Genomic DNA, 25,061 nt, shown 5'->3' with positions numbered 1-25,061 from the left:
TATTTTCCTCACAAACCAAGGGCTGATTTTCTTAAACCAAAAGTCATCACATTATAAAGATGAATGAGGTAAATTTAAAGTGGGAGGATCAAGTGAAATATCTTGGACTTGGTTTTGACAAAACCTTACTTACAAGGATCACATTGAAAGTATCCAGGTTAAATGTAACAAATATATTAAATGTTTGTATCCACTTATAAACAGGAATTCTAGACTTTGTCTCAAGAATAAACTGTTAATTTATAAACAAATTTTCAGACCTGCCATGCTTTATGCTGTGCCGATCTGGACAAGCTGTTGCTTAACCAGGAAGAAAAACTTCAGAGGATTCAGAACAAAATTCTGAAAATGATTCTGAAACTTCCTCCCTGGTTCAGCACCAGTGAACTTCATCAATTAGCCGAAGTTGACACTTTGGATGTTATGTCCAATAAGATAATTGATGCATTTCGACAAAAATCATTGCAGTCTTCAGCTGCATTGATCCGCTCTTTATATAGTTTATAAGTTAGTTTTAAGGTATCCCTTTTCCTTTTGTACATGTAGGACCTCCTACATTTGAAATCACTGAATAGCGAAAGCTACAATATTTCATGAATAAATGAAAGTTGCTAGTATTTAAAATTGAGGTGAAAAGTCATCGTTTGTGATTGGACACTCAATAATATTTTAACTGAATGAATGTACATGGAAAAGAAATTTGAATAAATATAAATTAAAAAAAAAAAAATCATGGAACAGGCAATTTGGAGGCAGTGTTTTGCTGCTCTGGATAAAAAAGTCTTGAAGTGAAGTTTTTTGTTCAAAAAGTACTACTTTTACTAGTGAAATAGCAAGGAAATGTCCAAATAAAGGTCCTAAAAATATAAGGGTCGAGAGAAAAGCTGCATTTATTGACAAATTATCACAAAAGTGTTCCGAATTTGTGGGTGTTCCGAATATGTGGGATGACTGTATAACTTTTGTTCTTTAAAGTTTCAAGTTGGCAAAATTGCTTCAAAATGCTGTCTCATTGTTCCTACCAAGACGCACTACAATGAGACAGTTAAAAAAACTCTAGCTGTAGACGTAAGATCGATCTCATATTTTGGTCAATGTTAGAACACATTACAAGAAAAAATGCAACAAAAAGCTCATTAAAACATGTTGATGAAAAAAAAAACCTAAAATCGACGAAAGTTAAAAACCAAAAGTGTCTCATCAATGACTACCCTACCCTAATTTGTATTTAAGATATATTGGAACATTGTTGCCTAAATCAAACATCTGTTGCAAAGAATGATAGTTCACATAATTTAGTATGCATTAAATTTCATCGGTAAATATTATAAGTAAAACGATGGCAAGCAAATGATATAACTTGCGAATACTGCCAGCAAACATGACCATTTCCAATCCAACAGCCCAGCACCATGGAGTTCGTCAAAAAGTTAAGCAGGAAGCAACTGTTCCAGCACTCTTACAAGGATCCTTCAGAGTACTTTGCGAGTTTGCTCGTGCTACCAAACAAAATCGCTGGCGTCGCCGGGCTGGACGTGCTGAGTCCGGATTTCAAACGCTTTACTCCCAACTTGATCGGTTTGGTGCTGACTTATGTGATGTTTGCCGGTGTGTCCTTCAGCACGATCGTTGAGGTACGTGACGACGTCGATGATTTGATCTACTGCCTGGTGACGCTCGGAATGGGAATGCAAGGGCTGATGAAGATTTTCACCTTTTTGCTGGCCCGCGATGAGCTAGTTTGGATTCAAGAGTACTCGAAGAGGCTGTTCCGTGAGGAAGGAATTGCGCACAAGTGCTTGATTATGAACAACATTTTGCTGATGAACGTGGTGACGAAACTGATTCTGGTGTTTTATGCATTCACGACCGTTTTCATGCTAGTTGCTCCAATGTTTATCACACTGACTACAGATCATAAGCTTCTCACGTTCGGTTTTTGGCTTCCGTTCGTCGATCGTTTTTCGTGGCTTGGCTATGGGTGTAATCTGGTGATGCATGTGATCATGTCCATTTTCATCAGTGCCGAAAATATGGGTCCGGACACAATTTACTTCATGACCTTGATAAATTCGTACACACAAATTGATTTGATGCTGGCCAAGATTCGAGAAGTAAACAATAAAATTGCGAATAATAATGCAAGTTATAAAGAAAAGTTGAATGATGTATTCAAACGCCATCAAGAGCATTTGGAGTAAGTAAAATTTGAATAATATTGTTTGTTTTATAGTAACTTAATCTTTTAGATACATTGGTGTCGTTGAAGATGTTTACAGAGGTTATTTTTTCGTACTTTTTTCGAGTCTGGGTGCGTCACTCGTGTTGGTACTGTATGCGGTTGTAACGGTTCGTAGTTTTCTTCAAATATTTTTTGAACTACTTTAATTTTGTTTGTCCATTTCTAGCGTTCGTGGCTGGCTGGCTACAATTCCTGTGTCTTTATTATAAATGAGCTGTTCATATTTTGTTTTTTGCCTACACTCTTGGAACGAAAGGTAGTTTATTCAATTAACTTCAAAATGATTTGATCTTGATATTTTATTTAAAAGGTTGAAGAACTTGAGGAAGCAATCTACGGCATCAGTTGGTACGATGTACCGATTTCAACCAGAAGATCGATTTGTCTGTGTTTAGATGCAGTTCAACAGCCCGTTTCTCTGAGCATGATTTTCTACCCGCTGAACATGCCCACCTTTCAGTCGTTGATGAACACGATCTACAGCTATCTGACACTGTTGCTCACCTTTAGAGATGAATAAATTACACCTGTAAAAAAAATATGATTCATATTATTATTACAATTTTTCCTGGAAATATGCACAGTAAAACAATAAATAGAAAAGAACCAGACTATCTCTTTTATGATGCATATTATTTAAATTTAGACTAAAAAGTGACATTACACCGGAAAAGCGATTAAATTAAACTTTTTTTTACCAAAAAGATGTAATAATTCCCAGATTTGTACACCCTTAAGAAAGAGATTATAGGTTAAACAATCATGGCTTAAAATAGTTATGAGATATACACAGCAACAAATTAAACTTAATTTTTTTGCTGATGAAAAATGAAACTAAAGAAAAATACAGTGAAGGTTATGTTTTATAGTAATACAACAAGCTCATGTGATAATCAATGTAACGAACGATAAATAAATCAAATTTCAAATTCTTAACAATTTATTTCATTACACATGAGCCTATTATGAATATTAATGCCTCAATGCAGGTATACCGTATTGCATCGCTACTATAAGTAGGTACAACAGTGATTTCCTTTGCAAAATCATTCTACATGTTTACTTTAATTGGCGGGGGGAGTAATTCTTGATGTTACACGGGCCAAGGCCGATTGAACAGTTCAAGCAAAACATTGTATTGAGCAAAATGTGCAAATGTGGATTTGTAATCAAAGAATACACCCAAGTAACCACGAGGCACTAAATAGCGGCATTAAATCAGCATTATATTGGCATTAAAACCAGCAAATAACGCTTCAAAACATTGAATCTGCACTTTTCCCTTGAGAAATATTTGAAGTGGCGCACGGTGATGTCGATTTAATGCCTCACCGAAAGCTCAAGTGAAAATAAACTGCTTTATCGACGTCAAGGCTGGGAGAAAAAAAAAACAGCTGCTCAACACACTTGGTGGTGGGCCTCCTTTGTTTTTTTTTTTGCCTTTCTTACTAAAGAAAGGTATGTTTTACTTTAAGGCTGGACGTCATTTCCATCTTCGTAAATATGTCGATTCAGCATGAATTTTAATCCAAAAAATCGCTAAAAAATCACAATGCATCGATTTTCGACGCTCTATCGATTCACCTTGACAGAACTCGTCTATCTCGAACCCTCGAATTTGAGAAAATAAACCGTGGAGGTCGAGTGTTCGTATGTGGTAAAATTTGCAAAATTTTGTGTCGCGCCGTTTTCAGCTCCCATATATCCGATTTCGATTCTTCTGAATGCAGATGAAAGCTAGTGTGCTGAACTCAAGGAGTTGCCGCGCAAATTTCGAAATATGCATCTGTTTTCGGATGCGGCCAGACTTTTCAACAAAATACACAGTTTTCAAATGAAAATATGGTCCAATTTTTTCATTTTCATATCTTTTATTTATCTCAAAAATTGCATATTTCGAGCTCTACAACCTCCCAAATTTTCATCCAGATTCATAATATGGTTCTGGAGTTAGAGCCGTTTGATTAACCTACCATAAGAAAAAAAAATCCCTAAAAAAAAGGTAAAAGCCCACCTGGTGACATTCGCCAACATTTTTCATTTCTGATTTTATCCAAAATTTCTTCCTACATTCATAGTACAGACCATGAGTGAGCATCTGAAACAAATTCGACATCGATCGGAAATTCCGATCAATTTTTAGAACGATTTACTTTTTGCCTTTTTAGTCAAAGGATTTTGTCTTAATGCTCTATCTGCGGTGTAGCGTTACCGTCGCATGCCCTCGGCGTGGCATTCTGTTTCTGTTGCGTGGAAGCTGCAACATGCCGTGCCAACTATTTAAGCTAACAGATATAGCCTCTGAAGTGTTTTGGGAATTTATTTCCACAGAGGTGCCAACGATTGAAAACATTGAATTAGAATTAATTATTCAGGATTAAATAAATTGGCAAAGAATTAAAAATATAAATCAAAATAGAGTGATTTTTAAAAGTTTTGTACAAAGTTCTTTGTCACATTGGTCATGTAGAACATAACCAAATGCACCTTTTTTACTAATAAAAGGTCTAGGGTTTACTTTATTGCCGGAAATTTTAAATTTTCAAATCACGTATACATCCCAAAAAATTAATTTTTCGAACTCAACATCCTCCCTAACTTTCATTAGGATTCATGATTTGGTTCTTTAATTAGAGTCAAGTTCTAACTTCTGCTAGTGACCTTTTTAAGCTTTGTTTATATAACTTTTTTTTTGTAATTGTCTGCTCTTCAACTTTGTAAAACATTGTTACACTCTGAAATTTTAAAATGATTTTTTTTATTCTAAATATGAAAAATTACCCTTTGGGTCAATGTAGATTCAAAGAGAACATTACATTTCCCTTAAAATGAAATGTTCCAAAAATGTAAACTGTAAAGTAACGGAAAATAGTAGAGTTTTTATTTTTTTCTTGTGTTTTTTTTTCGATGAAAATTACGTTTTTTCGGAATTTTGAGTACACCATCAAATCGGGCGTCTAATTTTACATAAAAGTCTCTTTGACACCAAATTTCTATCTTTTCGACGTTTCAAAAGTTAGCCCTTAGGACAAAGTTTCACGCAAATCGAAGAGAGGTCGGGGCAACTGCTGTGTGAGCTGGCGGAGAATTACCCCTATTCAATTAAAACATACAATTTCTGAGATGCTGACACGCGTACAAAATGCAAGCACTGATCCTCATTTGCTACAGCATAAAAAAAAACCTCGCACGTGGTGTCTCAACTTGCACGTGGAGAAGCAACGTATAATTTAGTACAACAGTAGCATAGAGGAGCCACTTCGTTTCCAATAAAAACTAGCAGGATTTCCTGAAGAGTTCCAAAAATTAAAGTGCCACTCGCCTGAATTGTGTTCCAATCATGGATTTCGTGCAACGTTTGCGTTACAACAGATTTTTCAAAACTTCTTACGCCGATCCGTCCGAGTTTTACGACAGTTTAATTTTGGCTCCCAGCAGAATTGCCAAAGTGACCGGAATAAATGTGCTGAGCAAAGATTACAAAGTCTTCACGTTTCGTTTGTTTACGGTGTTTGTTGGAATGGTGATTTATTTCTACACCAGTTTCGTAACTGCGTACCAAGTTCGTCGCAGTACTGAAGAGTTGATTTTCTGTTTGGTTACGATCGGAATTGGGTTTCAAGTTCCGACGAAAGTGTTCACCTGTGTGATATACCGCAAAGAGATGGTCTGGATTCATCAATACGCGCGGGATTTGTACCACCAGGAGTGCAGTCCACGCACGAAAACCAAGCTAATGAGTGACATCTTTCTTGTCAGTGTCATCGTCAAAGTGATGCTGCTGTGCTATGCTTTCACGAGCATTTCGCTGATTTTGGCTCCGTTGTTGTACACGATGCAAACGGGAGAGAAAACGCTTCCCTTTGGCTTCTACATCCCGCAGCTTGATCGTGACACGTGGTTTGGGTATTTCTGCAACTATGCGATGCAAATTTACCTGACGGCGTACGTTTCGTCGCTGGATATGGGAACGGATTGTATCTACATGATGACGCTGATGAGTTCGTTCACCCAAATTGACCTGCTGAAGATGTCGCTGGTGGAAATGAACAAAATGATCGATAATGAAGATGAGGAAATTGATAACTTCTTCATATGAGTTATAAAACGTCACCAGGAGCATTTAAAGTATTTATTTTAATGTTTGGTCAGTAATGACCCATACAGATTTATTATTGTGTTGTTATATTTCAATACAGATATTTGAAAACCGTTGAGCTGGTCTATCGTGTCAATTTTTTCTTAACCTTTGCCTGTTTATCATCAGTTCTGGTTATGGCTATGTTTGCAGCTCTAAAAGTAAGTATTTCTTCCCTTTAACATGTGATTTTCCAAAACTTTCTTACATAAGGCATTTTAGACGGTTTCTATAATTTCGAGAATTCTTTATTATTTCGCGTTCTTCAAACTCTTCCACAAGGGGTTTTGCGCTAATGAAGAAAATAATAATCTGACTTAGGTGGGATCCAATCAGGTTGGTTGGTTGTCTTTCACCCAGTCGGCCTGGGTTTGATCCCAGAAGATCACGCCTTTCGTCTGACGGGGAAGTAAATGTTGGCCCTGTCTATCCCAGAGGTTAGGTCGTTAGCTCAGTTCAGGTTTAGGAGTCGTCTCCCTGGGTCCTGGTAGGCAGTTGGACTCACAATCCATAGATCGTCAGTTCGAATCCCGGGGTGGATGAAAGCTTAGGTGTTAAAAGAGGTTTGCAATTGTCTCAACAATCGAGAACGCCAAGGCAATGCTGTAGAGCGAACAATTTGATTTTAATTTCGTTTAGTAAAAGCTTCACCTTGAAAATAATCCAGAAAATAAAATTTTAAAAATGCTTTATGCGTTGAAAGTTGTGTTTTACCGGCTTGAATCAGAATCTGTATAAATTAAAATATCCTATCGGTGAAAACAAGAGTGCAAAAAGATTCGTCAAATATTTAAAATGTTACAGAATTTATAACAACACCGCTGAAAACTGCAACTTTTTCTTCACTCTCTTCTGGCAGCACTTGCTGCTACGGCAGAAATGGTTCAGGGTAGGCGCCACAACGCTCAAAATTCCGATTTATTTACCGCGAAAATCACTACGTCGCCGTCGTGCTAACTTGTCGTACGTACATTTTGGGGCAAATTTTGTGCAGCTCACAATGCCTCACCTTTTGACCTTCACAGATCCCTAAAATTCGATTTCAATCCTGAGATATTCAACAAAAACCGAAAAAACTCCGTGCACTTTTGTCACTTTACATATGAAAGTAGTTTCAATCTTGTCGTGCTATCTTTTCATTCCCTGAAAATTTATGTAAGTGCGACAACTGGCCAAAGGGATTTCAGGTCAGAATGCGTTTGACGCACGTACAAATTTGTAATTATAACTCGGGACTCCAGCAACCAACTTCAACCAAACTTCGGGACAATGCACATAATGGTCAGTCAAACAAAACGTGTTTGTTATTGTTCACATCGCTTTCGTTTTTGTTTATTCAAGGTCAAACATTAAAACTCGTTTTTCTCGGAACGTCGAAATGACGGGTGCGACAAGATAACACGACGACGTCAACTAGTTCTACTAATACCTCTTGACAAGTTTGCACGATATTCGAACTGGGGCGGGATTTTTGTAATTCGTAATAATAATTGTAACATTAACTTTATAACTATTTTTATCCTGTTCAGCTTTCCTGGTACCAAGGCTATGTTTTCATCGCGTTCCTCAGCTACCAGCTGTTCTTTGGTTGTTTTCTGGGCACATTGCTAGCAATTAAGGTAACTGTACAATTTTAACAAGTTTTTTTTCCATTTTTAACTGTACTTCACTTTACTCATCTCAGAATGAACAACTGCAGCAGGCAATTTACAAGGTCACCTGGTACAAGTTGTCCATTCCGAACCAGAAGATGCTTCAGTTTGTACTGAAATCATCGCAGGAATCCGTTTGCATGTCGCTGATTTTCGCCCCCCTCGATATGAGCACATATCTGCAGGTCTACAAGTCGATCTACAGCTTGTTCACCATGCTGCTGACCGTTGAGGATGAATGATAATAAAACAGAATAAACGCAAAAAAAATAAAACATTGCTGAATGTTATCGAATAGTTTATGCGCAGTTTCTCAAACTTTTCCGCGAATTTGCTACACTTCAAGTTGCAAGTCATTTTTAACTGGAAGAGTACCATGCAGCCACTGTGTAAAACTACTATTAAATTCTAGAATGTTCTCTTCAACGTATAATCAAACAAGTTCGACGAATAAAAGCCTTTTCTCGCCACAAAATCAATCACAGCGTTTTTGACCGTTTTGAAAAGAAGAGATTCCCGAATCAGAAACGAAGCATGGAATTCATAAAACGACTTCGCCGTTATCGATTTTTTCAACATTCGTTTACCGAGCCATCGCAATTTTTCGACAGCCTAATTGTGGTTCCAAGCATGATTGGCAAACTTACTAATTTGAATGTGTTGAACAAAGATCACCAAGTTTTCACCTGGAATTTGGCACCCGTGGTCACGGGAATGATTGTGTACTTTTACACAAGTTTCGATACTGCTTATGCTGTTCGTGAAAGTACCGAGGAGTTGATTTTCTGCCTGGTGACGATCGGAATTGGAATTCAGGGAGCGGGAAGAATTTTCACGTTTCTGATTTTTCGAGAAAAGTTGGTGTGGATCCATCAGTACACGACGGATTTGTACCGCGAGGAGTGCAATCCCCGCACAAAGTCCTTTCTGATGGACAGTGTATTTCTGCTCAGTGTTGTACTCAAGGTTATGCTCACGTGCTATGCTTTCACCAGTATCTCGATGGACGTGGCTCCTTTGCTGTTTACGATCGTATCTGGAGAAAAAATCCTCCCCTTTGGCTTCTACCTTCCTTATTTGGATCGATTCACGTGGTTCGGTTATTTCTCTAACTATGTTATGCACATTTTTATGACGGTGTATGTGTCCTCTATGGACATGGGAACGGATTCAATCTACATGATGACATTGATGAGTGCATTCACACAGATTGATTTGCTGAAAATGTCACTGGAAGAAATGAGCGAAATGGTAGATCAAAAACACGAGGATTTGGAGAACTTTTTCAAAAAGCTCATAAATCGCCATCAAGAACATTTGCAGTAAGTATTTTAAGGGCTTTGTAAGTGTAACTTTTTTCCCAAATGTTATTTCTATCAGATATTTACGAACTGTAGAGATTGTCTACTGTTTCAACTTTTTCCTCACATTCCTATGTTTGGCATCAGTTTTGATCATGTCGTTGTTTGCTGTTGTCAAAGTAAGTCTACTCAATGTGACTCAAAATAATCAATTCACTAAAATAAATCAAACCACTCCCTGGTTTTCACAGCTTTCCTGGTACCAAGGCTATGTCTTTATCGCGTTCATCAGCTATCAACTGTTCTTTGGATGCTTTCTGGGAACACTACTGGCTATGAAGGTGATTGCACTGTTTCGTCGAGTTAATCCTCTTCTAATCGTTGGTTTTGGACCATTCCAGAACGAGCAACTGCAGCATGAGATCTACAAAATATCCTGGTACAAGCTATCCATTCCGCACCAAAAGTTGCTCCAGTTTATGCTGAAATCCGCCCAGGAACCAGTTTGTTTGACGGTGATCTTTGCGCCTCTCGATATGGGGACATTCTTGCAGGTTTACAAGTCGATCTACAACATGTTCACCATGCTGCTGACAGTGCAGGAGGAAGAATAGTTTGGTTAAATGATACTTGATTCTTAATTTATTTTATTGAGATTTTTTAAATAAATGTAGTTGTTAAAGATTGCAAGGTTTTGTAATTCCAACTTATTTGCTACTAATCTTAAGAAGGCTATAACTTAGGCAAAATTCAATTTATTTTCAAAATTCAAAATGCATCTTGAAGGGCTTCAAAAATGCAACAAAATGCAGGGTAGAGCATCCCAATTGGTAAATTCTAAAGGGAGTAATTGGCATTTTAGTGAAAAAATAGCATAATTTTCAAACTGAAATAAAAAACTGTTCCATCCAGATATCAACTCGGATCGACCTGCAGCTTGTAGGGGACATCTGAGACTACCATGTGAGACTGAGACCGCTTTGGGTAGAGCAGTTTAACATAACCAATAGACACTTTTACTTTTAGTGAATTTTTTGGTAGTAAATTTTTGCTCGGAGGACCCCTTAGATCCCATTTTCTGGTGATAATTTTATCATATTCGTGTTTCTGAGACAATTTCACATTAGAAACATGCATAAAAATATTTGTTTTCATCCATTTTAACCCTTTAAAAAATGAAAGTTAAAAAAAAACTTTGATTCACATTTATTAAAAATCAAGTTCGTTTCCAAGGATACTAGATGACACCAGAAAAAAGCAGCTTCTTAATTTTTTTTAGAGTGCTCCGGAATAATTTTCATCACAGTTGGCAAACTGATTTTCCATCACACCATCACAAAACACAATCACAATCTGGTCACCAAGCAGTAGTTGCCGAGGCAGTTAGAGGGAGAGGGGGTAATATGCACCCCCGGGGCAAAATGCACCCCTTGCTTTTCTCGATATTTGGACGAATTTTCCGGGAAAAAATCATAGAAATTGGAAGCTTAACATTGCTAAACCATGCTGGTAAAATTTGAGCATCGTAGTATAAAAACAGCTTAAGTTATTTGCAAAACTTTAAAATGTTTTGTTTTCATCTTATTTTCATTGAACTTTCATTATGATTTTTGGACAGTATAAAAAGCATTTATTGATATTGTAAGTGTTGAGGTATATAATTTTTGCCATAATCTTCATTATTGTGTAGATAGATGAGTCCAAAAACATCAAAAAATACATTTTTAATTAAATTTTCTGCAAAAAGCGTGGTCGGGGCAAAATGCACCGCTGTGAAGCTCCTTTGTAAAAACAGCGGTGTCATCTAGTGGTGACTAGTGAAAACTGCTTTTACCCGGTGCATTTTGCCCCATGTTGTGGTGCATTTTGCCCCGTTGTTGTAGTGCATTTTGCCCCAATGTTGCGGTGCATATTGCCCCGCATGGTTGTTTGAAATGAATCAAAAATGTTTTTAGAAATTTAATATTTTCGAACATTTTTGAGGTTTTTTAAGACTTTTTTAACATGGATGACGAAGAATAATAGTTGTTTTAGAACATCGAACAAAATTCTTCCACAGTAATGCTGAAATGGTTGAGAAATCACAGTTTTCCCTTAGGGGGTGCATATTACTCCCTCTCCCCCTAAGTCATTGAGATGATCTGTGAAAGGATCTTGGATCGATTCTTGTAGTTGACACTTTTGGGTGTTTTTGACGGGTTATTTTTTTTCTAATGAACTCGAAGGCATAATTCCAGGTAGTCCCAGTATTGGCAAGATACTAGGTGTAAGAAGACAACTACGACTGCTTGTACCGGCTGTGGAATTCTGGTTTTCGGTTCCAAGATGTAGCTCAGTTCTGCAAAGCAGTGTGATGAAAAAATCTAGGCCTAGCACGATTGACACAAAACTCTAGGAATAGCTGCAAGGCGCAATAAAAAAAACGATATTAACAGTAATTAGTAAAAGCTATGAGAAAAAGTCAAACTAGAGTGTCCAATTTACCGACCCGAGAAAAACATTCCTAAAAATCCTAAATCCTAAAAATCCTTGTGTCAAGGTTTAATTCAGATAATATTTATTTCTGAAGCAATCACAACCAAAAATATTGTTTGCTTATATGCTGGGCAACAAAAATTACGGTATTATGGAATGAATATTGAATATTTTATTTTTGACAACCTATTTTAACGATTTTTTTATATTATCAATTGAAAATAAGATATTCACCTCTTCCGGCCATGATCAAAATTGACATTTGTTTAACATTTTTGTTTACCTTGACAAAATTTGACGAAAATTGAATTAATATGATAATTATTTTTTTCAAACTGGGTTGTTCGAGAAGAGTTCAAGAAATTACTGTTTGAAGTTCTAAATTCATGAAGCAGTTGAGCTACCAAGGACGAAGAGGGTTCAATATGAAAAAAATAACATTTAATTTCAACCACTTTCACACTATGAAAACTATTTTAATTTATTCAATATAACTAAAATCGTTAAAAAAAACCAACTTCGTATTTAAAGAATTTTACTCCAAGAATGTAACCATACTTCAAAAATAGCTTCAAATATTTTAAAACTTTGAGCTATGATTTCATGAAATAGCGTTTCAAGATCAATAGCGCTAGAAAATAGATTTTTAAGGCAAATTCAATGATTATCTATTTTTTCCCAAGTTGAAAATTCTTATTCTGAAATAAATTATTTGTCATGAAAGACATTATTTCTGCATGATTTTTTTTTATTCACCCATAAAACTGAGACAAATTTTAAAGCAATTTTATTGTTGTGGAGCATAGATCTTAATTGTCCAAACGCTTTGATTACATAAATTACTTGTCAACAAAAAATATTAATACTTTTTTTTGAGATTTGGCACAAATTGAAAGACAAAATAACAAAATAAAAAATTTGTATATATTTTCTCAAAGTTGCATAATTCTTTAAAAGCAGATCAAGCCATTAATTGATCCTTACACTCATGTTGACCATTTAAGTTGCTGTTCTGTACATTTCTATTGCAAAATCTCAATCAGAAACAGGATCAGAATAATTATTGCAAAAAATTTAAATTTCCTGGGAATTCCTGGGATTTCTTGGGAAATTTGTTGAAAATTTCCCGTTTCCCGGGAATTCTGTAACCCCCGGAAATTGGACGCTCTAAGTCAAACCAAACCTGGATGTCTATGGCACATTTTGAAGTGCTTCAAAAAACTTTTGAATGCAATTAAGAGAGTTGGAATTAATGAAGATTTACGGAAATGCTAGCAATTTCAGGATGTTTCTTGTTTTTGCCCGTTTACACCACTTCCCTTTACTGTAGAGGGCTCATATTTCGCATGAGTGCATCTCATGTATAGACAATCTATACGACCTCTAGAACAAACCGAGCAAAATCCACAAATACTGCCTCTTAATTCGTATTTTTCATTTTGCAAACAAATTTTCAATCTATCATCGTCACCCCGATTTGCCGTATTCGCGCAACTAAACATGTGAGTGATGTTATTAAAATGTTTAATTTATAGATATTTTAATACTGAGTAGGTGTTAGAGTCGAAGTCGGCTAAACTCAGAAATCCTTGAACCTCGAGCTATTGCTAAAAATCTAGCAATGATCAAGCTAGGTTCATCCTATCGCGAATCCTTTAACGATTGTGAATGAATCGATATTATTTCGCAATACGAATACTATACAATTACATTGTCAGTTGCCTCACTTAAGGTGCCAATTATTCTAGTTACATGTTAACTGTGTGCATTTCAAAACAATCGGAAAGTTTTTTTCGCTGGAAAATAATTTTCCACATTCCATTGCTTTTCACATTGATAAACCTTAAATAAGAGTAATTTCAGTACAAAATCCCAGAACTAGAATATCCGGGCCAGGCAAAGGTACATCAATATGACTTTGCTCAAAAAGTTGAATAGTTACAAAATCTTTCGTCATTCTCATACGGAGCCAAACGAGTTTTACGACAGTCTTATTGTGGTTCCAAACAGAATTGCCAAAATAATCGGTCTGAATGTGTTTAGTGAAAATTACAAAGTTCTCACGTGGAATTGGTTCTCCTTGATCATGATGATTTCGGTTTACTTCTACTGTACTGCCATCACCGCTTATGAAGTACGATTCGACACAGGAGATTTGATCTACTGTTTGGTTGAGGGTGGAATCGGAATACAAGGGTTGGCCAAAATCTACACTTATTTGGTTTACCGGAAGGAGCTGGTCTGGATTCATCAGTACACGAAACAATTGTACCACGAGGCATGCAATGACCAAACTAAATCCATGCTGATGGACAACATTTTCCTGCTCAAAGTTGCAATCATCGTCATGCTCATGTGTTATGCTTTCACTAGCATCTCACTGATTACAGCTCCAATGTTGTTTTCAATTATGACGGGAGAGAAGATCCTTCCTTTCGGGTTCTACATTCCGAATATGGATCGCACTGAATGGTTTGGGTATTTGATCAACTACGCAGTACATCTGTACGATACGATTTACGTTTCTGCTGAGGATATGGCTGCAGACACTATCTACATGATAACGATGTTGAGTGCATTCACTCAAATAGATTTACTAATGATGTCTTTGAAAGAAACTTCCCGAATGCTTGATAAAGACGAAAAAGATGATGAAAACCTTCAAGCTCATCTGGCTTTGGTTATCAAACGTCATGAAGAGCACTTAAAGTGAGTTTTGAAACTTGTTTTTGATAATTTAATATGGTTCTTTAACTTTATTTTCAGATATTTGCGAACTGTTGAAACAGTTTATCGCTTTTATTTCTTTATAACATTTGTTAGTTTGGCTTCGGTACTGATAATGGCTCTTTTTGCTGTTGTAACGGTAAGTTTTTGATGAATCTTATCAGACACGTTCCAGTATATTGATTTCTGTTCAGCTCTCCTGGTACCAAGGATACATCTTCGTCGGTTTCATCAGCTATGAATTGTTCTTTGGTTGTTTCCTGGGAACACTGCTGGATATCAAGGTATTATCACTATGGAAAATATGTATTCCGGTTTATCAATAAGCTTTTTTTACAGAACGAACAACTCCAACATGAAATTTACCAGATTTCCTGGTACAAGTTGTCGATTCGGAATCAGAACGCCCTTCGGTTTATGCTTCAAGCGTCCCAAGAACCTATCTGTTTGACGATCATATTTGCTCCACTTAATATGCCAACTTTTTTGCAAGTTTACAAATCAATTTACAGCATGTTTACCATGTTGTTGTCGTTTCAAGAAGAAGCAAATTAACGCTAACAGAATTGAAGCCACATCGGTCAGAAACAAATCATGTTTGTTCTGTTATGCCACACTCTCAACTCAAAAGGCTAATGAGTTTTCTAAAAAAGGACCAAATAAAATTTAAAAAGCATTAAAAACAATCACTCCAGCATCTTTGCTGTGATTTAAAAAATAAACTATATGGGTCATTCCTTCTCAAATGTCCACGCGTCCGACATCTACACAGAAAAAAATGATGGTAAATTCTTCAGGAAATGGTGACAGAAATTGTGGCAAAATAAAGTGTAATATTACATCAAGAATTGGTAAATTTTCATCAGTTTCTGATTACACATTTTTGAAAAAATAGGTAAAATTCAACCTTCCAAATTTTCAACATTTCAAAATTCAACTTTTTTTCTGTGTACCTTCACCAAATTTGCTCATAATTTGCATGGTGGTTGTTTTTGTCTCAATCTCAAAAACATAGAATACCAAGTTTGATGACATTTGGTCTACCCCGTTTAGGATATTAACTTATTTGGCCACAGATTTTAAAATATCTTTAAATTTCAAGGCCTACTGGGCTCTAACGCAATACATTCACAGAAATAAAAAGTTGAAGTTTGGAATGTTGAAAATTTGGTAGGTTGAATATTACCTATTTATTTGTGTAATATTACATAAAAAACTAACTTAATCCACCTATGTGGTTGTTGCCTTCCTCACTTTTTACCAACATTTGGTGATATGATGGGTTTGGACACAAATTCTATCTATCTTCTATATATATACAAAATTTTGACGGTTTTGTTCGAACGCGAATCAATTCAACACGGAACGTCCGATTGATTCAACACGGAACGTCCGATTGAGGTGCTCTTTGCTGCGTTGGGTACGTATGGTAAGTTCGTGAGTCCAAGGAAGGTGCTTACGCCAAAAAGTTACAACTTTGGCCACTGTGGAACCGATTCCGGAAAATTTGCAGATTGTATGGGAAAGGTTAAAATCAAGTTTTGATCACAAGAGGCTGGATAAGCTAAAACAGGGGTGCTCGAAGTTTTTGAAGGCCGGGCCAAATTTGAAGCTCAAATGAGCTTGCGGGCCAAATTTACAAAAAAAATTATTGAAAAAATTAAATTACATTATTTTAATTTAAAAGATTTAATTTGTTATTTAAAAAAAATAATTCAAAATAATAGAAACCACAAAATAACGGTTTTCTATCGGTATCGTTGATTTTATTGTTTCAGGTATTTGAAAAAAAGTTTTTAGCTGAATGTACTTGTGTTTTCAAAAAAAAAAAGAAGAAAGTTTTGGATTTAGTTTTATATTTCGAAAATGGTGACATTACATGTTGAACAATTCATCTAGGGGCGTAATTTTATCTTTAAATTAAGTGTGGCTAATGAAAAAATTTTGAGAGCCAGAATTTCAACATTGCAATGAAAAAAAAAGTTAGATGATGTTTTAAGCTTCCGTAAAGTTAAACTGCAATCATTATTTTCAAAAAAAAAGAAAAAAAGTTTCAATAAAAAAAACATTTTAGCGAAAATCATTTATTTATTTTATCGAAAATTCACTAATATTATTTTTTTTAATAAACCCAAACTTGCTCAAATGATTCTAAATGCAATTTGCATGCATATTGAATAAATTTCACCTGATTGCACTTAAATTTCATTTTTTGAAGTTTTTTTTTTTTAATATATTTTGCTCCTGGTTATGGTGGAGGGTGGGTTGATCGACGAAAGCTTTGTAAAATATTTGCAACAATTCTCCGATTTCCACATGTTGTCTGCCTAAATCAGTTGGTAGTCAATCAGATTCGTTATCTAACTGTAATGAGTTCAAATCCCGAAGGAAGTGCAATGTATGTTTGAGGGTCAGTTCATAAAAGTGTAATTATGACTTGCAAATTAATAAAGAAAATTTACATTTTTGCAACTATTACAGAATTCTACCTAAGTCAAACTTGAACGTTTTTTAAATATTTCTAAAAATGTTTGATGAAAATTTTGACGATATTTACTAGTTTCACTCACATTGAAACGAGTGAAATTGCTTTAATTATAAAATATTTTGAACAAGTTATTTGTATCCTAAAGTGGGGATCAAAATATTGATAAATCATAATTTTTTTTATAATCAAAAAAATAAAAAAGATTAGCATATAAAAGTTTAAAAAAATATATTAATTTTGAAGAAGTATAAAACCACTTTACAAGTGGTAAACGGGCCATTTTACATGATCATTCAAAATGGGTCCGCGGGCCACAAAATATCACCTCGCGGGCCACGTTTGGCCCGCGGGCCATACTTTGGTCACCCCTGAGCTAAAAAGTCAAAAATGTCAATAAACGAAAAAAGGCAGAACGAAGTTTGTCAGGTAAGGCTTGTTTCTCAATAAAGAAATACACAAATGTCACTTAAGCGGCCATAACTTGAGACTGAGCGTTGTGAGATCTTCAATGTTTTGGACTCATTAGAAAGGTCTTTTGATTACCTAACCAACGATTGGCCGGAAGATGGATCCGGACATAGTTTACATAGATTTAAGTAAGATCCGGTTTCAAAAAAGTACATAAATATCACTTACGTGTTCATAACTTGAGACAGGGATGCCAGATCTTCAATAAATTGGACTTATTGAAAAGGTTTTTCGATTACCTACCCAACGATGGGTTGGATGATGGATCCGGACATAGTTTACATAGATTTAAGTGAGATCCGGCTTCAAAAAGTACATACATGTCACTTAAGTGGTCATATCTTGAGACAGGGTTGCCACATCGTAAATGTTTTGGACTTATTGGAAAGGCCTTTTGATTACCTAACCAACGATGGGTCGAATGATGGATCCGGACATAGTTGACATACATTTAAGTGAGATCCGGCTTCAAAAAAGTACATAAATATCACTTAAGTGGTCATAACTCGAGACAGGATTGCCAGATCTTCAATATTTTCGACTCATTGGAAAGGTCTTTCGATTACCTAACCAACGATTGGCCGGAAGATGGATCCGGACATAGTTTACATAGATTTAAGTAAGATCCGGTTTCAAAAAAGTACATAAATATCACTTAAGTGTTCATAACTTGAGACAGGGATGCCAGATCTTCAATAAATTGGACTTATTGAAAAGGTTTTTCGATTACCTACCCAATGATGGGTTGGATGATAGATCCGGACATAGTTTGCATAGATTTAAGTGAGATCCGGCTTCAAAAAGTACATAAATGTCACTTAAGTGGTCATATCTTGAGACAGGGTTGCCAGAACTTCAATGTTTTGAACTCGTTGGAAAGGTCTTTTGATAACTTAACCAACGATGGGTCGGGTGATGGGTCTGGACATAGTTTACATGCATTTATGTGAGATCCGATTCGCAACTCTGACACTTTTTTATACGTAACTTTTGAACTACTTATCGGATCTTCAAACAATTCAATAGTGCAGTATGGGGCACCAAACCGGATCGAATGCAACTTATTTGACTCAAATCGGATCAGCCAGTGCCGAGAAAACTTGGCAAAATTTTGAGCACCAAGGGAAATACGCACACACATACACAAACACTCACAGACATTTGTTCAGTTTTCGATTCTGAGTCGACAGGTATACATGAATATAGGTCTACGAGCTGTTTTTCAAAAGTTCATTTTTTGAGCAGGATTTTAGCCTTACCTCATTGAGGAAGGCAAAATGTGTAAAAATGGATATTCATCAAAAACTGATGAAAATTCATCATTTTTTGGGGTAAAATTTATCATTTATTTTGCCACAAAATCTGTCACCATTTCCTGATGAATATTACCATCATTTTTTTCTGTGTTGCAGGAAATGGATAGATAGGTAAAACATTTGCTTAGCAGCCCAGGACTTGCGAACTTAAAAACGGCTTTGTCACGATCAAAAAATAGGCATTAAAGAACGCGCAAAAATGTTTAAAACTTTAAATATTCACCTTTCCAATGCTTTTTTAAACCAAAATTTGGTTCATAAATAGATTTTCGCATTATTTTTAGGTTACATAGTAAAGGGCTGAGAGGTTGTTGAATGGAAAAATTGTGATTTGTCATATTTAAGTACAAGTTAGGGTACACAGAAAAAAAAGTTGAATTTTGGAATGTTGAAAATTTGGTAGGTTGAATATTACCTCTTTTTTTAGTAACATTACATAAACAATGTGTAAAAATGTGAACCTGATGAATATTCATCAAAAACTGATGAAAATTCATCACTTTCTGGGGTAAAACTTATAATTTTTTTTGCGACAGAATCTGTCACCATTTAACTTCTACCAGGTTTTATCAAAATTTGCTAGATTAAGTTAGTTGAGTACTCAATAAAGGTAAGGAAAGTAGTTTCTATTGTAGTGCACACTAACGAAAACTGTGAATGACCAAACAGTTCAACCTAAGATTTGTCACTTCACTGCATATAAATAAATTAAATTTATAATTCTAACTCAATTGTTCATCATAATCCTCACGAACGGTCAACAGCATGGTGAAGATGCTGTAGATTGTTTTGTACATTTTCAAAAACGTGGGCATGTCGATGCGATAGAAAATCAACGTCAAACTCAACGGCTTTTGTGATGCTTCCAGCAAGAATCGGATTTTCTTTTGGTTGACCGAGGACATCTTGTGCCACGGGACATCGTAGATTGCGCGCTGTAGTTGTTCGCTCTGAAAAGTATTAAATATTAGAGTTTATCTAAAAGAGTATATTTTTCACATTACCTTGATAGCCAGCAATGTGCCCATAAAGCAGCTGAACAAAAGTTCATAGCTGATGAAAAACATGAAGGCTAATCCCTGGTACCAGGAAAGCTGCGAGAGAAAGTGGAGCGAAATTTAGTTTCTTACAAAAAAAAAGAAAATTCATCGACTTACTTTTACAACAGCATACAAAGACAACACCAGATGAGCTCCAAAACTCACGAAAGAAACAAGGTAAAAAATCCGATGTACTGCTTCAATTGTCTGTAAATATCTGAAGAATTAAAAAAAGGGGAAAACAGATCAATTTTCAACTTAAAAGCCAGAATTTGAACATTTCCATGAATAAATTATTGGACACCCGTACAGATATTTTCAACAGCCTTAATATTTGTAAAATCATTGGAAATGTAATTCGTATTTGTTATGCTTCAAATTTCACATTAAATACTCACCTCAGATGCTCCTGATGGCGGTTGATGATGTGTTTTAAGCTGTTCCCAATATTCAGCTCCTTTTTGTTAATTTTCTCGCTCAACTCTTGGAGCGAAGTTTTCAGCAAATCAATTTGCGTAAACGAGCTCATCATGAGCACCATGAACATGCTGTCCGGGCCCATGCCCTCACTCAGCACGTACAGACTTAGCACAAAATGCAATGCGTAGTTACTATTATATCCGAACCACGTGGTTTGGTCAAAATAGGGCATCCGAAAACCAAATGGAAGGATTTTTTGACCGGTGGCCATCGAGAATTCCAACGGCAATGAAACCATCACTGTGTGAGACCAGATTCCGCCCGGGAAATCGTCTGCCGAGGATGACCAGTGCGGACTGACATCCGATCTGGCCGAGCGTCGCTCGAGGAAAGAGGACGAGAGCTGGACCTGCTTTGCCAGCTGTCACCGAACCGTTCGCGTGGCTGCGTTCATGCGCTGTCAGCACTTGGCTGCGTCGAGCCCAGCGTACGAGGGGCTTATTCGACTACATCCAATGGAGTGCGTTCGCATTCACCGCAACAGGGAGTATCACGCCACACATCTCTCCTCTTCTCCATAAAAAAAAAAACAAAATTTTACATGTGTTAAGCCACATACTTCTTTTGGTCCACAATCGGCTCGCTCTTTAGCTGCTAGTCCATGACTCGGTCAACTGTTTTCCCATCTCGGCATTAAAGCTTTTCGGCCAATTTTAGAGCAAGCCCAATAATGTAGTGGTAGTTCATGAAATATGCCGCGATATTCAAACCTATCCAATATTTCTCTCAAACTCTCAGTTATACAAGATTAAATAATAAGCATCAGATAAACATCATCAATCTCTTAAAAGATCAAAAAAAATTACTACTGCGGGAATGTAAACATACATAATCGGACACCCAAATATTGCTGCCAATCTACATTTCTCTCTCTCTCTCTCGTTCTCTCTCTATCTACATTTCTCTATCTAGCTTTTCTCTCTCTCTTTCTACCTTTATCTCTCTCTCTATCTACCTTTCTCTCTCTCTTCCTTTCTCTCTCTCTCTCTTCCTTTCTCTCTCTCTACCTTTCTCTATCTATCTCTATCTTCCATTCTCTCTCTCTACCTTTGTCTATCTCTCTCTCTCTCTACCTTTGTCTATCTCTCTCTCTACCTTTGTCGATCGCTATTTCTACATTTCACTCTCCCTACATTTCTCTCTATCTTCCTCTCTATTTCCCTCTCGCTGTTTTTGGTTCCTTCTTTATACAACTATGCTTGTTCTCATAATTCTAACACATTTCCTCGAAACGCAATTCTTCGCTACCTTCTATCCCAGGGGTGCTCGAAGTTTTTGAAGGCCGGGCCAAATTTGAAGCTCAAATGAGCTTGCGGGCCAAATTTACAAAAAAAATTATTGAAAAAATTAAATTACATTATTTTAATTTAAAAGATTTAATTTGTTATTTAAAAAAAATAATTCAAAATAATAGAAACCACAAAATAACGGTTTTCTATCGGTATCGTTGATTTTATTGTTTCAGGTATTTGAAAAAAAAGTTTTTAGCTGAATGTACTTGTGTTTTCAAAAAAAAAAAGAAGAAAGTTTTGGATTTAGTTTTATATTTCGAAAATGGTGACATTACATGTTGAACAATTCATCTAGGGGCGTAATTTTATCTTTAAATTAAGTGTGGCTAATGAAAAAATTTTGAGAGCCAGAATTTCAACATTGCAATGAAAAAAAAAGTTAGATGATGTTTTAAGCTTCCGTAAAGTTAAACTGCAATCATTATTTTCAAAAAAAAAGAAAAAAAGTTTCAATAAAAAAAACATTTTAGCGAAAATCATTTATTTATTTTATCGAAAATTCACTAATATTATTTTTTTTAATAAACCCAAACTTGCTCAAATGATTCTAAATGCAATTTGCATGCATATTGAATAAATTTCACCTGATTGCACTTAAATTTCATTTTTTGAAGTTTTTTTTTTTTAATATATTTTTGCTCCTGGTTATGGTGGAGGGGTGGGTTGATCGACGAAAGCTTTGTAAAATATTTGCAACAATTCTCCGATTTCCACATGTTGTCTGCCTAAATCAGTTGGTAGTCAATCAGATTCGTTATCTAACTGTAATGAGTTCAAATCCCGAAGGAAGTGCAATGTATGTTTGAGGGTCAGTTCATAAAAGTGTAATTATGACTTGCAAATTAATAAAGAAAATTTACATTTTTGCAACTATTACAGAATTCTACCTAAGTCAAACTTGAACGTTTTTAAATATTTCTAAAAATGTTTGATGAAAATTTTGACGATATTTACTAGTTTCACTCACATTGAAACGAGTGAAATTGCTTTAATTATAAAATATTTTGAACAAGTTATTTGTATCCTAAAGTGGGGATCAAAATATTGATAAATCATAATTTTTTTTATAATCAAAAAAATAAAAAAGATTAGCATATAAAAGTTTAAAAAAATATATTAATTTTGAAGAAGTATAAAACCACTTTACAAGTGGTAAACGGGCCATTTTACATGATCATTCAAAATGGGTCCGCGGGCCACAAAATATCACCTCGCGGGCCACGTTTGGCCCGCGGGCCATACTTTGGTCACCCCTGTTCTAGCCCAAGTTTACGCTTAAAAGTTCACTGCTTAGCGTATCAATAACATCCTATCACAGCTTTATAGTTTATAGCTAAACTAGTAACAACAAAAGCGGCATTTCAGATTACCACGTCAAACCGGCCTACCGTGCCAACGCAACTCAATCTTATCTAATAACAATCGCGGCCTTCCAGGCTACTTACCACGGCAGGCCCATCTGACCTCCGTGCCCAACGCGATTCTTTTTTTCTTGGAACAATCGCGGCCTTCCAGGCTATTTACCACGGCGGGTCAATCAGACCCACCGTGCCCAACGCGAAAACGTGTTCCACCAATCGCGGCCTTCCAGGCTACTTACCACGGCAGGCCCATCTGACCTCCGTGCCCAACGCGATTCTTTTTTTCTTGGAACAATCGCGGCCTTCCAGGCTATTTACCACGGCGGGTCAATCAGACCTACCGTGCCCAACGCGATAACCTGTTCCATTGATCGCGGCCTTCCAGGCTACTTACCACGGCAGGCCCATCTGACCTCCGTGCCCAACGCGATTCTTTTTTTCTTGGAACAATCGCGGCCTTCCAGGCTATTTACCACGGCGGGTCAATCAGGCCTACCGTGCCCAACGCGATAACCTGTTCCACTGATCGCGGCCTTCCAGGCTACTTACCACGGCAGGCCCATCTGACCTCCGTGCCCAACGCGATTCTTTTTTTCTTGGAACAATCGCGGCCTTCCAGGCTATTTACCACGGCGGGTCAATCAGACCCACCGTGCCCAACGCGAAAACGTGTTCCACCAATCGCGGCCTTCCAGGCTACTTACCACGGCAGGCCCATCTGACCTCCGTGCCCAACGCGATTCTTTTTTCTTGAACAATCGCGGCCTTCCAGGTTATTTACCACGGCGGGTCAATCAGACCCACCGTGCCCAACGCGATAACGTGTTCCACCCATCGCGGCCTTCCAGGCTACTTACCACGGCAGGCCCATCTGACCTCCGTGCCCAACGCGATTCTTTTTTTCCTGGAACAATCGCGGCCTTCCAGGCTATTTACCACGGCGGGTCAATCAGACCCACCGTGCCCAACGCGAAAACGTGTTCCACCAATCGCGGCCTTCCAGGCTACTTACCACGGCAGGCCCATCTGACCTCCGTGCCCAACGCGATTCTTTTTTTCTTGGAACAATCGCGGCCTTCCAGGCTATTTACCACGGCGGGTCAATCAGACCTACCGTGCCCAACGCGATAACCTGTTCCCCTGATCGCGGCCTTCCAGGTTACTTACCACGGCAGGCCCATCTGACCTCCGTGCCCAACGCGATTCTTTTTTTCTTGGAACAATCGCGGCCTTCCAGGCTATTTACCACGGCGGGTCAATCAGACCCATCGTGCCCAACGCGAAAACGTGTTCCACCAATCGCGGCCTTCCAGGCTACTTACCACGGCAGGCCCATCTGACCTCCGTGCCCAACGCGATTCTTTTTCTTGAACAATCGCGGCCTTCCAGGCTATTTACCACGGCGGGTCAATCAGACCTACCGTGCCCAACGCGATAACCTGTTCCATTGATCGCGGCCTTCCAGGCTACTTAGCACGGCAGGCCCATCTGACCTCCGTGCCCAACGCGATTCTTTTTTTCTTGGAACAATCGCGGCCTTCCAGGCTATTTACCACGGCGGGTCAATCAGACCCACCGTGCCCAACGCGAAAACGTGTTCCTCCAATCGCGGCCTTCCAGGCTATTTACCACGGCAGGCCCATCGGCCCACCGTGCCCAACGCGATTTTCGAAAATGATTTGACTTTCTGTCAAATTCAATTCCACCAAAAAACTTGCTCTAACCATTGAGCAAACTTCCGCACACAACCACAAATCTTTATTTCACCGATGCTTGTCCACTTGCCACACTCTACTTACGATGAAAACAAAATTGCCAAAACCTTCTCCCGACAACCTTCCTCACACACTTCCCTACTTTTCCACTTTCCTTGGCAGACGATTTCCCGCAGATTCTTTTAAATTGCAAATAAAAATGCAACTCCGTCACGGTCGCCAATGTGTGAGACCAGATTCCGCCCGGGAAATCGTCTGCCGAGGATGACCAGTGCGGACTGACATCCGATCTGGCCGAGCGTCGCTCGAGGAAAGAGGACGAGAGCTGGACCTGCTTTGCCAGCTGTCACCGAACCGTTCGCGTGG

The 25,061-nt window shown here is 37.3% G+C and overlaps 4 protein-coding genes across 5 annotated transcripts; 3 read left to right on the top strand and 1 right to left on the bottom strand.

The window, feature by feature from the left end:
- Positions 1 to 1,195: 1,195 nt before the first annotated feature.
- Positions 1,196 to 8,502, top strand: LOC6036848 (putative odorant receptor 83c). Of its 2 annotated transcripts, XM_038258126.1 has the most exons (5): positions 1,196 to 2,197; positions 2,250 to 2,349; positions 2,409 to 2,498; positions 7,910 to 7,999; positions 8,065 to 8,502. In XM_038258126.1, the coding sequence occupies exons 1-5, from the start codon at positions 1,413 to 1,415 to the stop codon at positions 8,272 to 8,274; spliced, it is 1,275 nt and encodes a 424-aa protein (XP_038114054.1). In that variant the 5' UTR covers positions 1,196 to 1,412; the 3' UTR covers positions 8,275 to 8,502. The 2 variants fall into 2 exon arrangements, with proteins under 2 accessions (XP_038114054.1, XP_038114055.1); XM_038258127.1 differs by lacking the exons at positions 7,910 to 7,999; positions 8,065 to 8,502 and adding an exon at positions 2,553 to 2,865.
- Positions 8,360 to 10,023, top strand: LOC6036849 (putative odorant receptor 83c). The gene is made up of 4 exons (XM_038258128.1): positions 8,360 to 9,354; positions 9,413 to 9,512; positions 9,585 to 9,674; positions 9,735 to 10,023. The coding sequence occupies exons 1-4, from the start codon at positions 8,567 to 8,569 to the stop codon at positions 9,945 to 9,947; spliced, it is 1,191 nt and encodes a 396-aa protein (XP_038114056.1). The 5' UTR covers positions 8,360 to 8,566; the 3' UTR covers positions 9,948 to 10,023.
- A 3,672-nt stretch (positions 10,024 to 13,695) lies between these two features.
- LOC6036850 (putative odorant receptor 83c) lies at positions 13,696 to 15,219 on the top strand. The gene is made up of 4 exons (XM_038257937.1): positions 13,696 to 14,517; positions 14,575 to 14,674; positions 14,730 to 14,819; positions 14,875 to 15,219. Exons 1-4 carry the CDS (start codon positions 13,721 to 13,723, stop codon positions 15,088 to 15,090), a joined length of 1,203 nt encoding a protein of 400 aa, XP_038113865.1. The 5' UTR covers positions 13,696 to 13,720; the 3' UTR covers positions 15,091 to 15,219.
- A 4,292-nt stretch (positions 15,220 to 19,511) lies between these two features.
- Positions 19,512 to 20,807, bottom strand: LOC6036852 (odorant receptor 10a). The gene is made up of 4 exons (XM_001846787.2): positions 20,246 to 20,807; positions 19,965 to 20,064; positions 19,812 to 19,901; positions 19,512 to 19,757 (listed from the first exon to the last, which is right to left on the bottom strand). The coding sequence occupies exons 1-4, from the start codon at positions 20,563 to 20,565 to the stop codon at positions 19,530 to 19,532; spliced, it is 738 nt and encodes a 245-aa protein (XP_001846839.2). The 5' UTR covers positions 20,566 to 20,807; the 3' UTR covers positions 19,512 to 19,529.
- Between the last annotated feature and the right edge of the window lie 4,254 nt (positions 20,808 to 25,061).

The sequence above is a fragment of the Culex quinquefasciatus genome, chromosome 2, assembly GCF_015732765.1.
Source record: "Culex quinquefasciatus strain JHB chromosome 2, VPISU_Cqui_1.0_pri_paternal, whole genome shotgun sequence".
Taxonomy (NCBI): Eukaryota; Metazoa; Arthropoda; class Insecta; order Diptera; family Culicidae; genus Culex; species Culex quinquefasciatus.
Note: the sequence above shows the minus strand (reverse complement) of the source record. Positions and strands in the feature narration are given on the sequence as shown.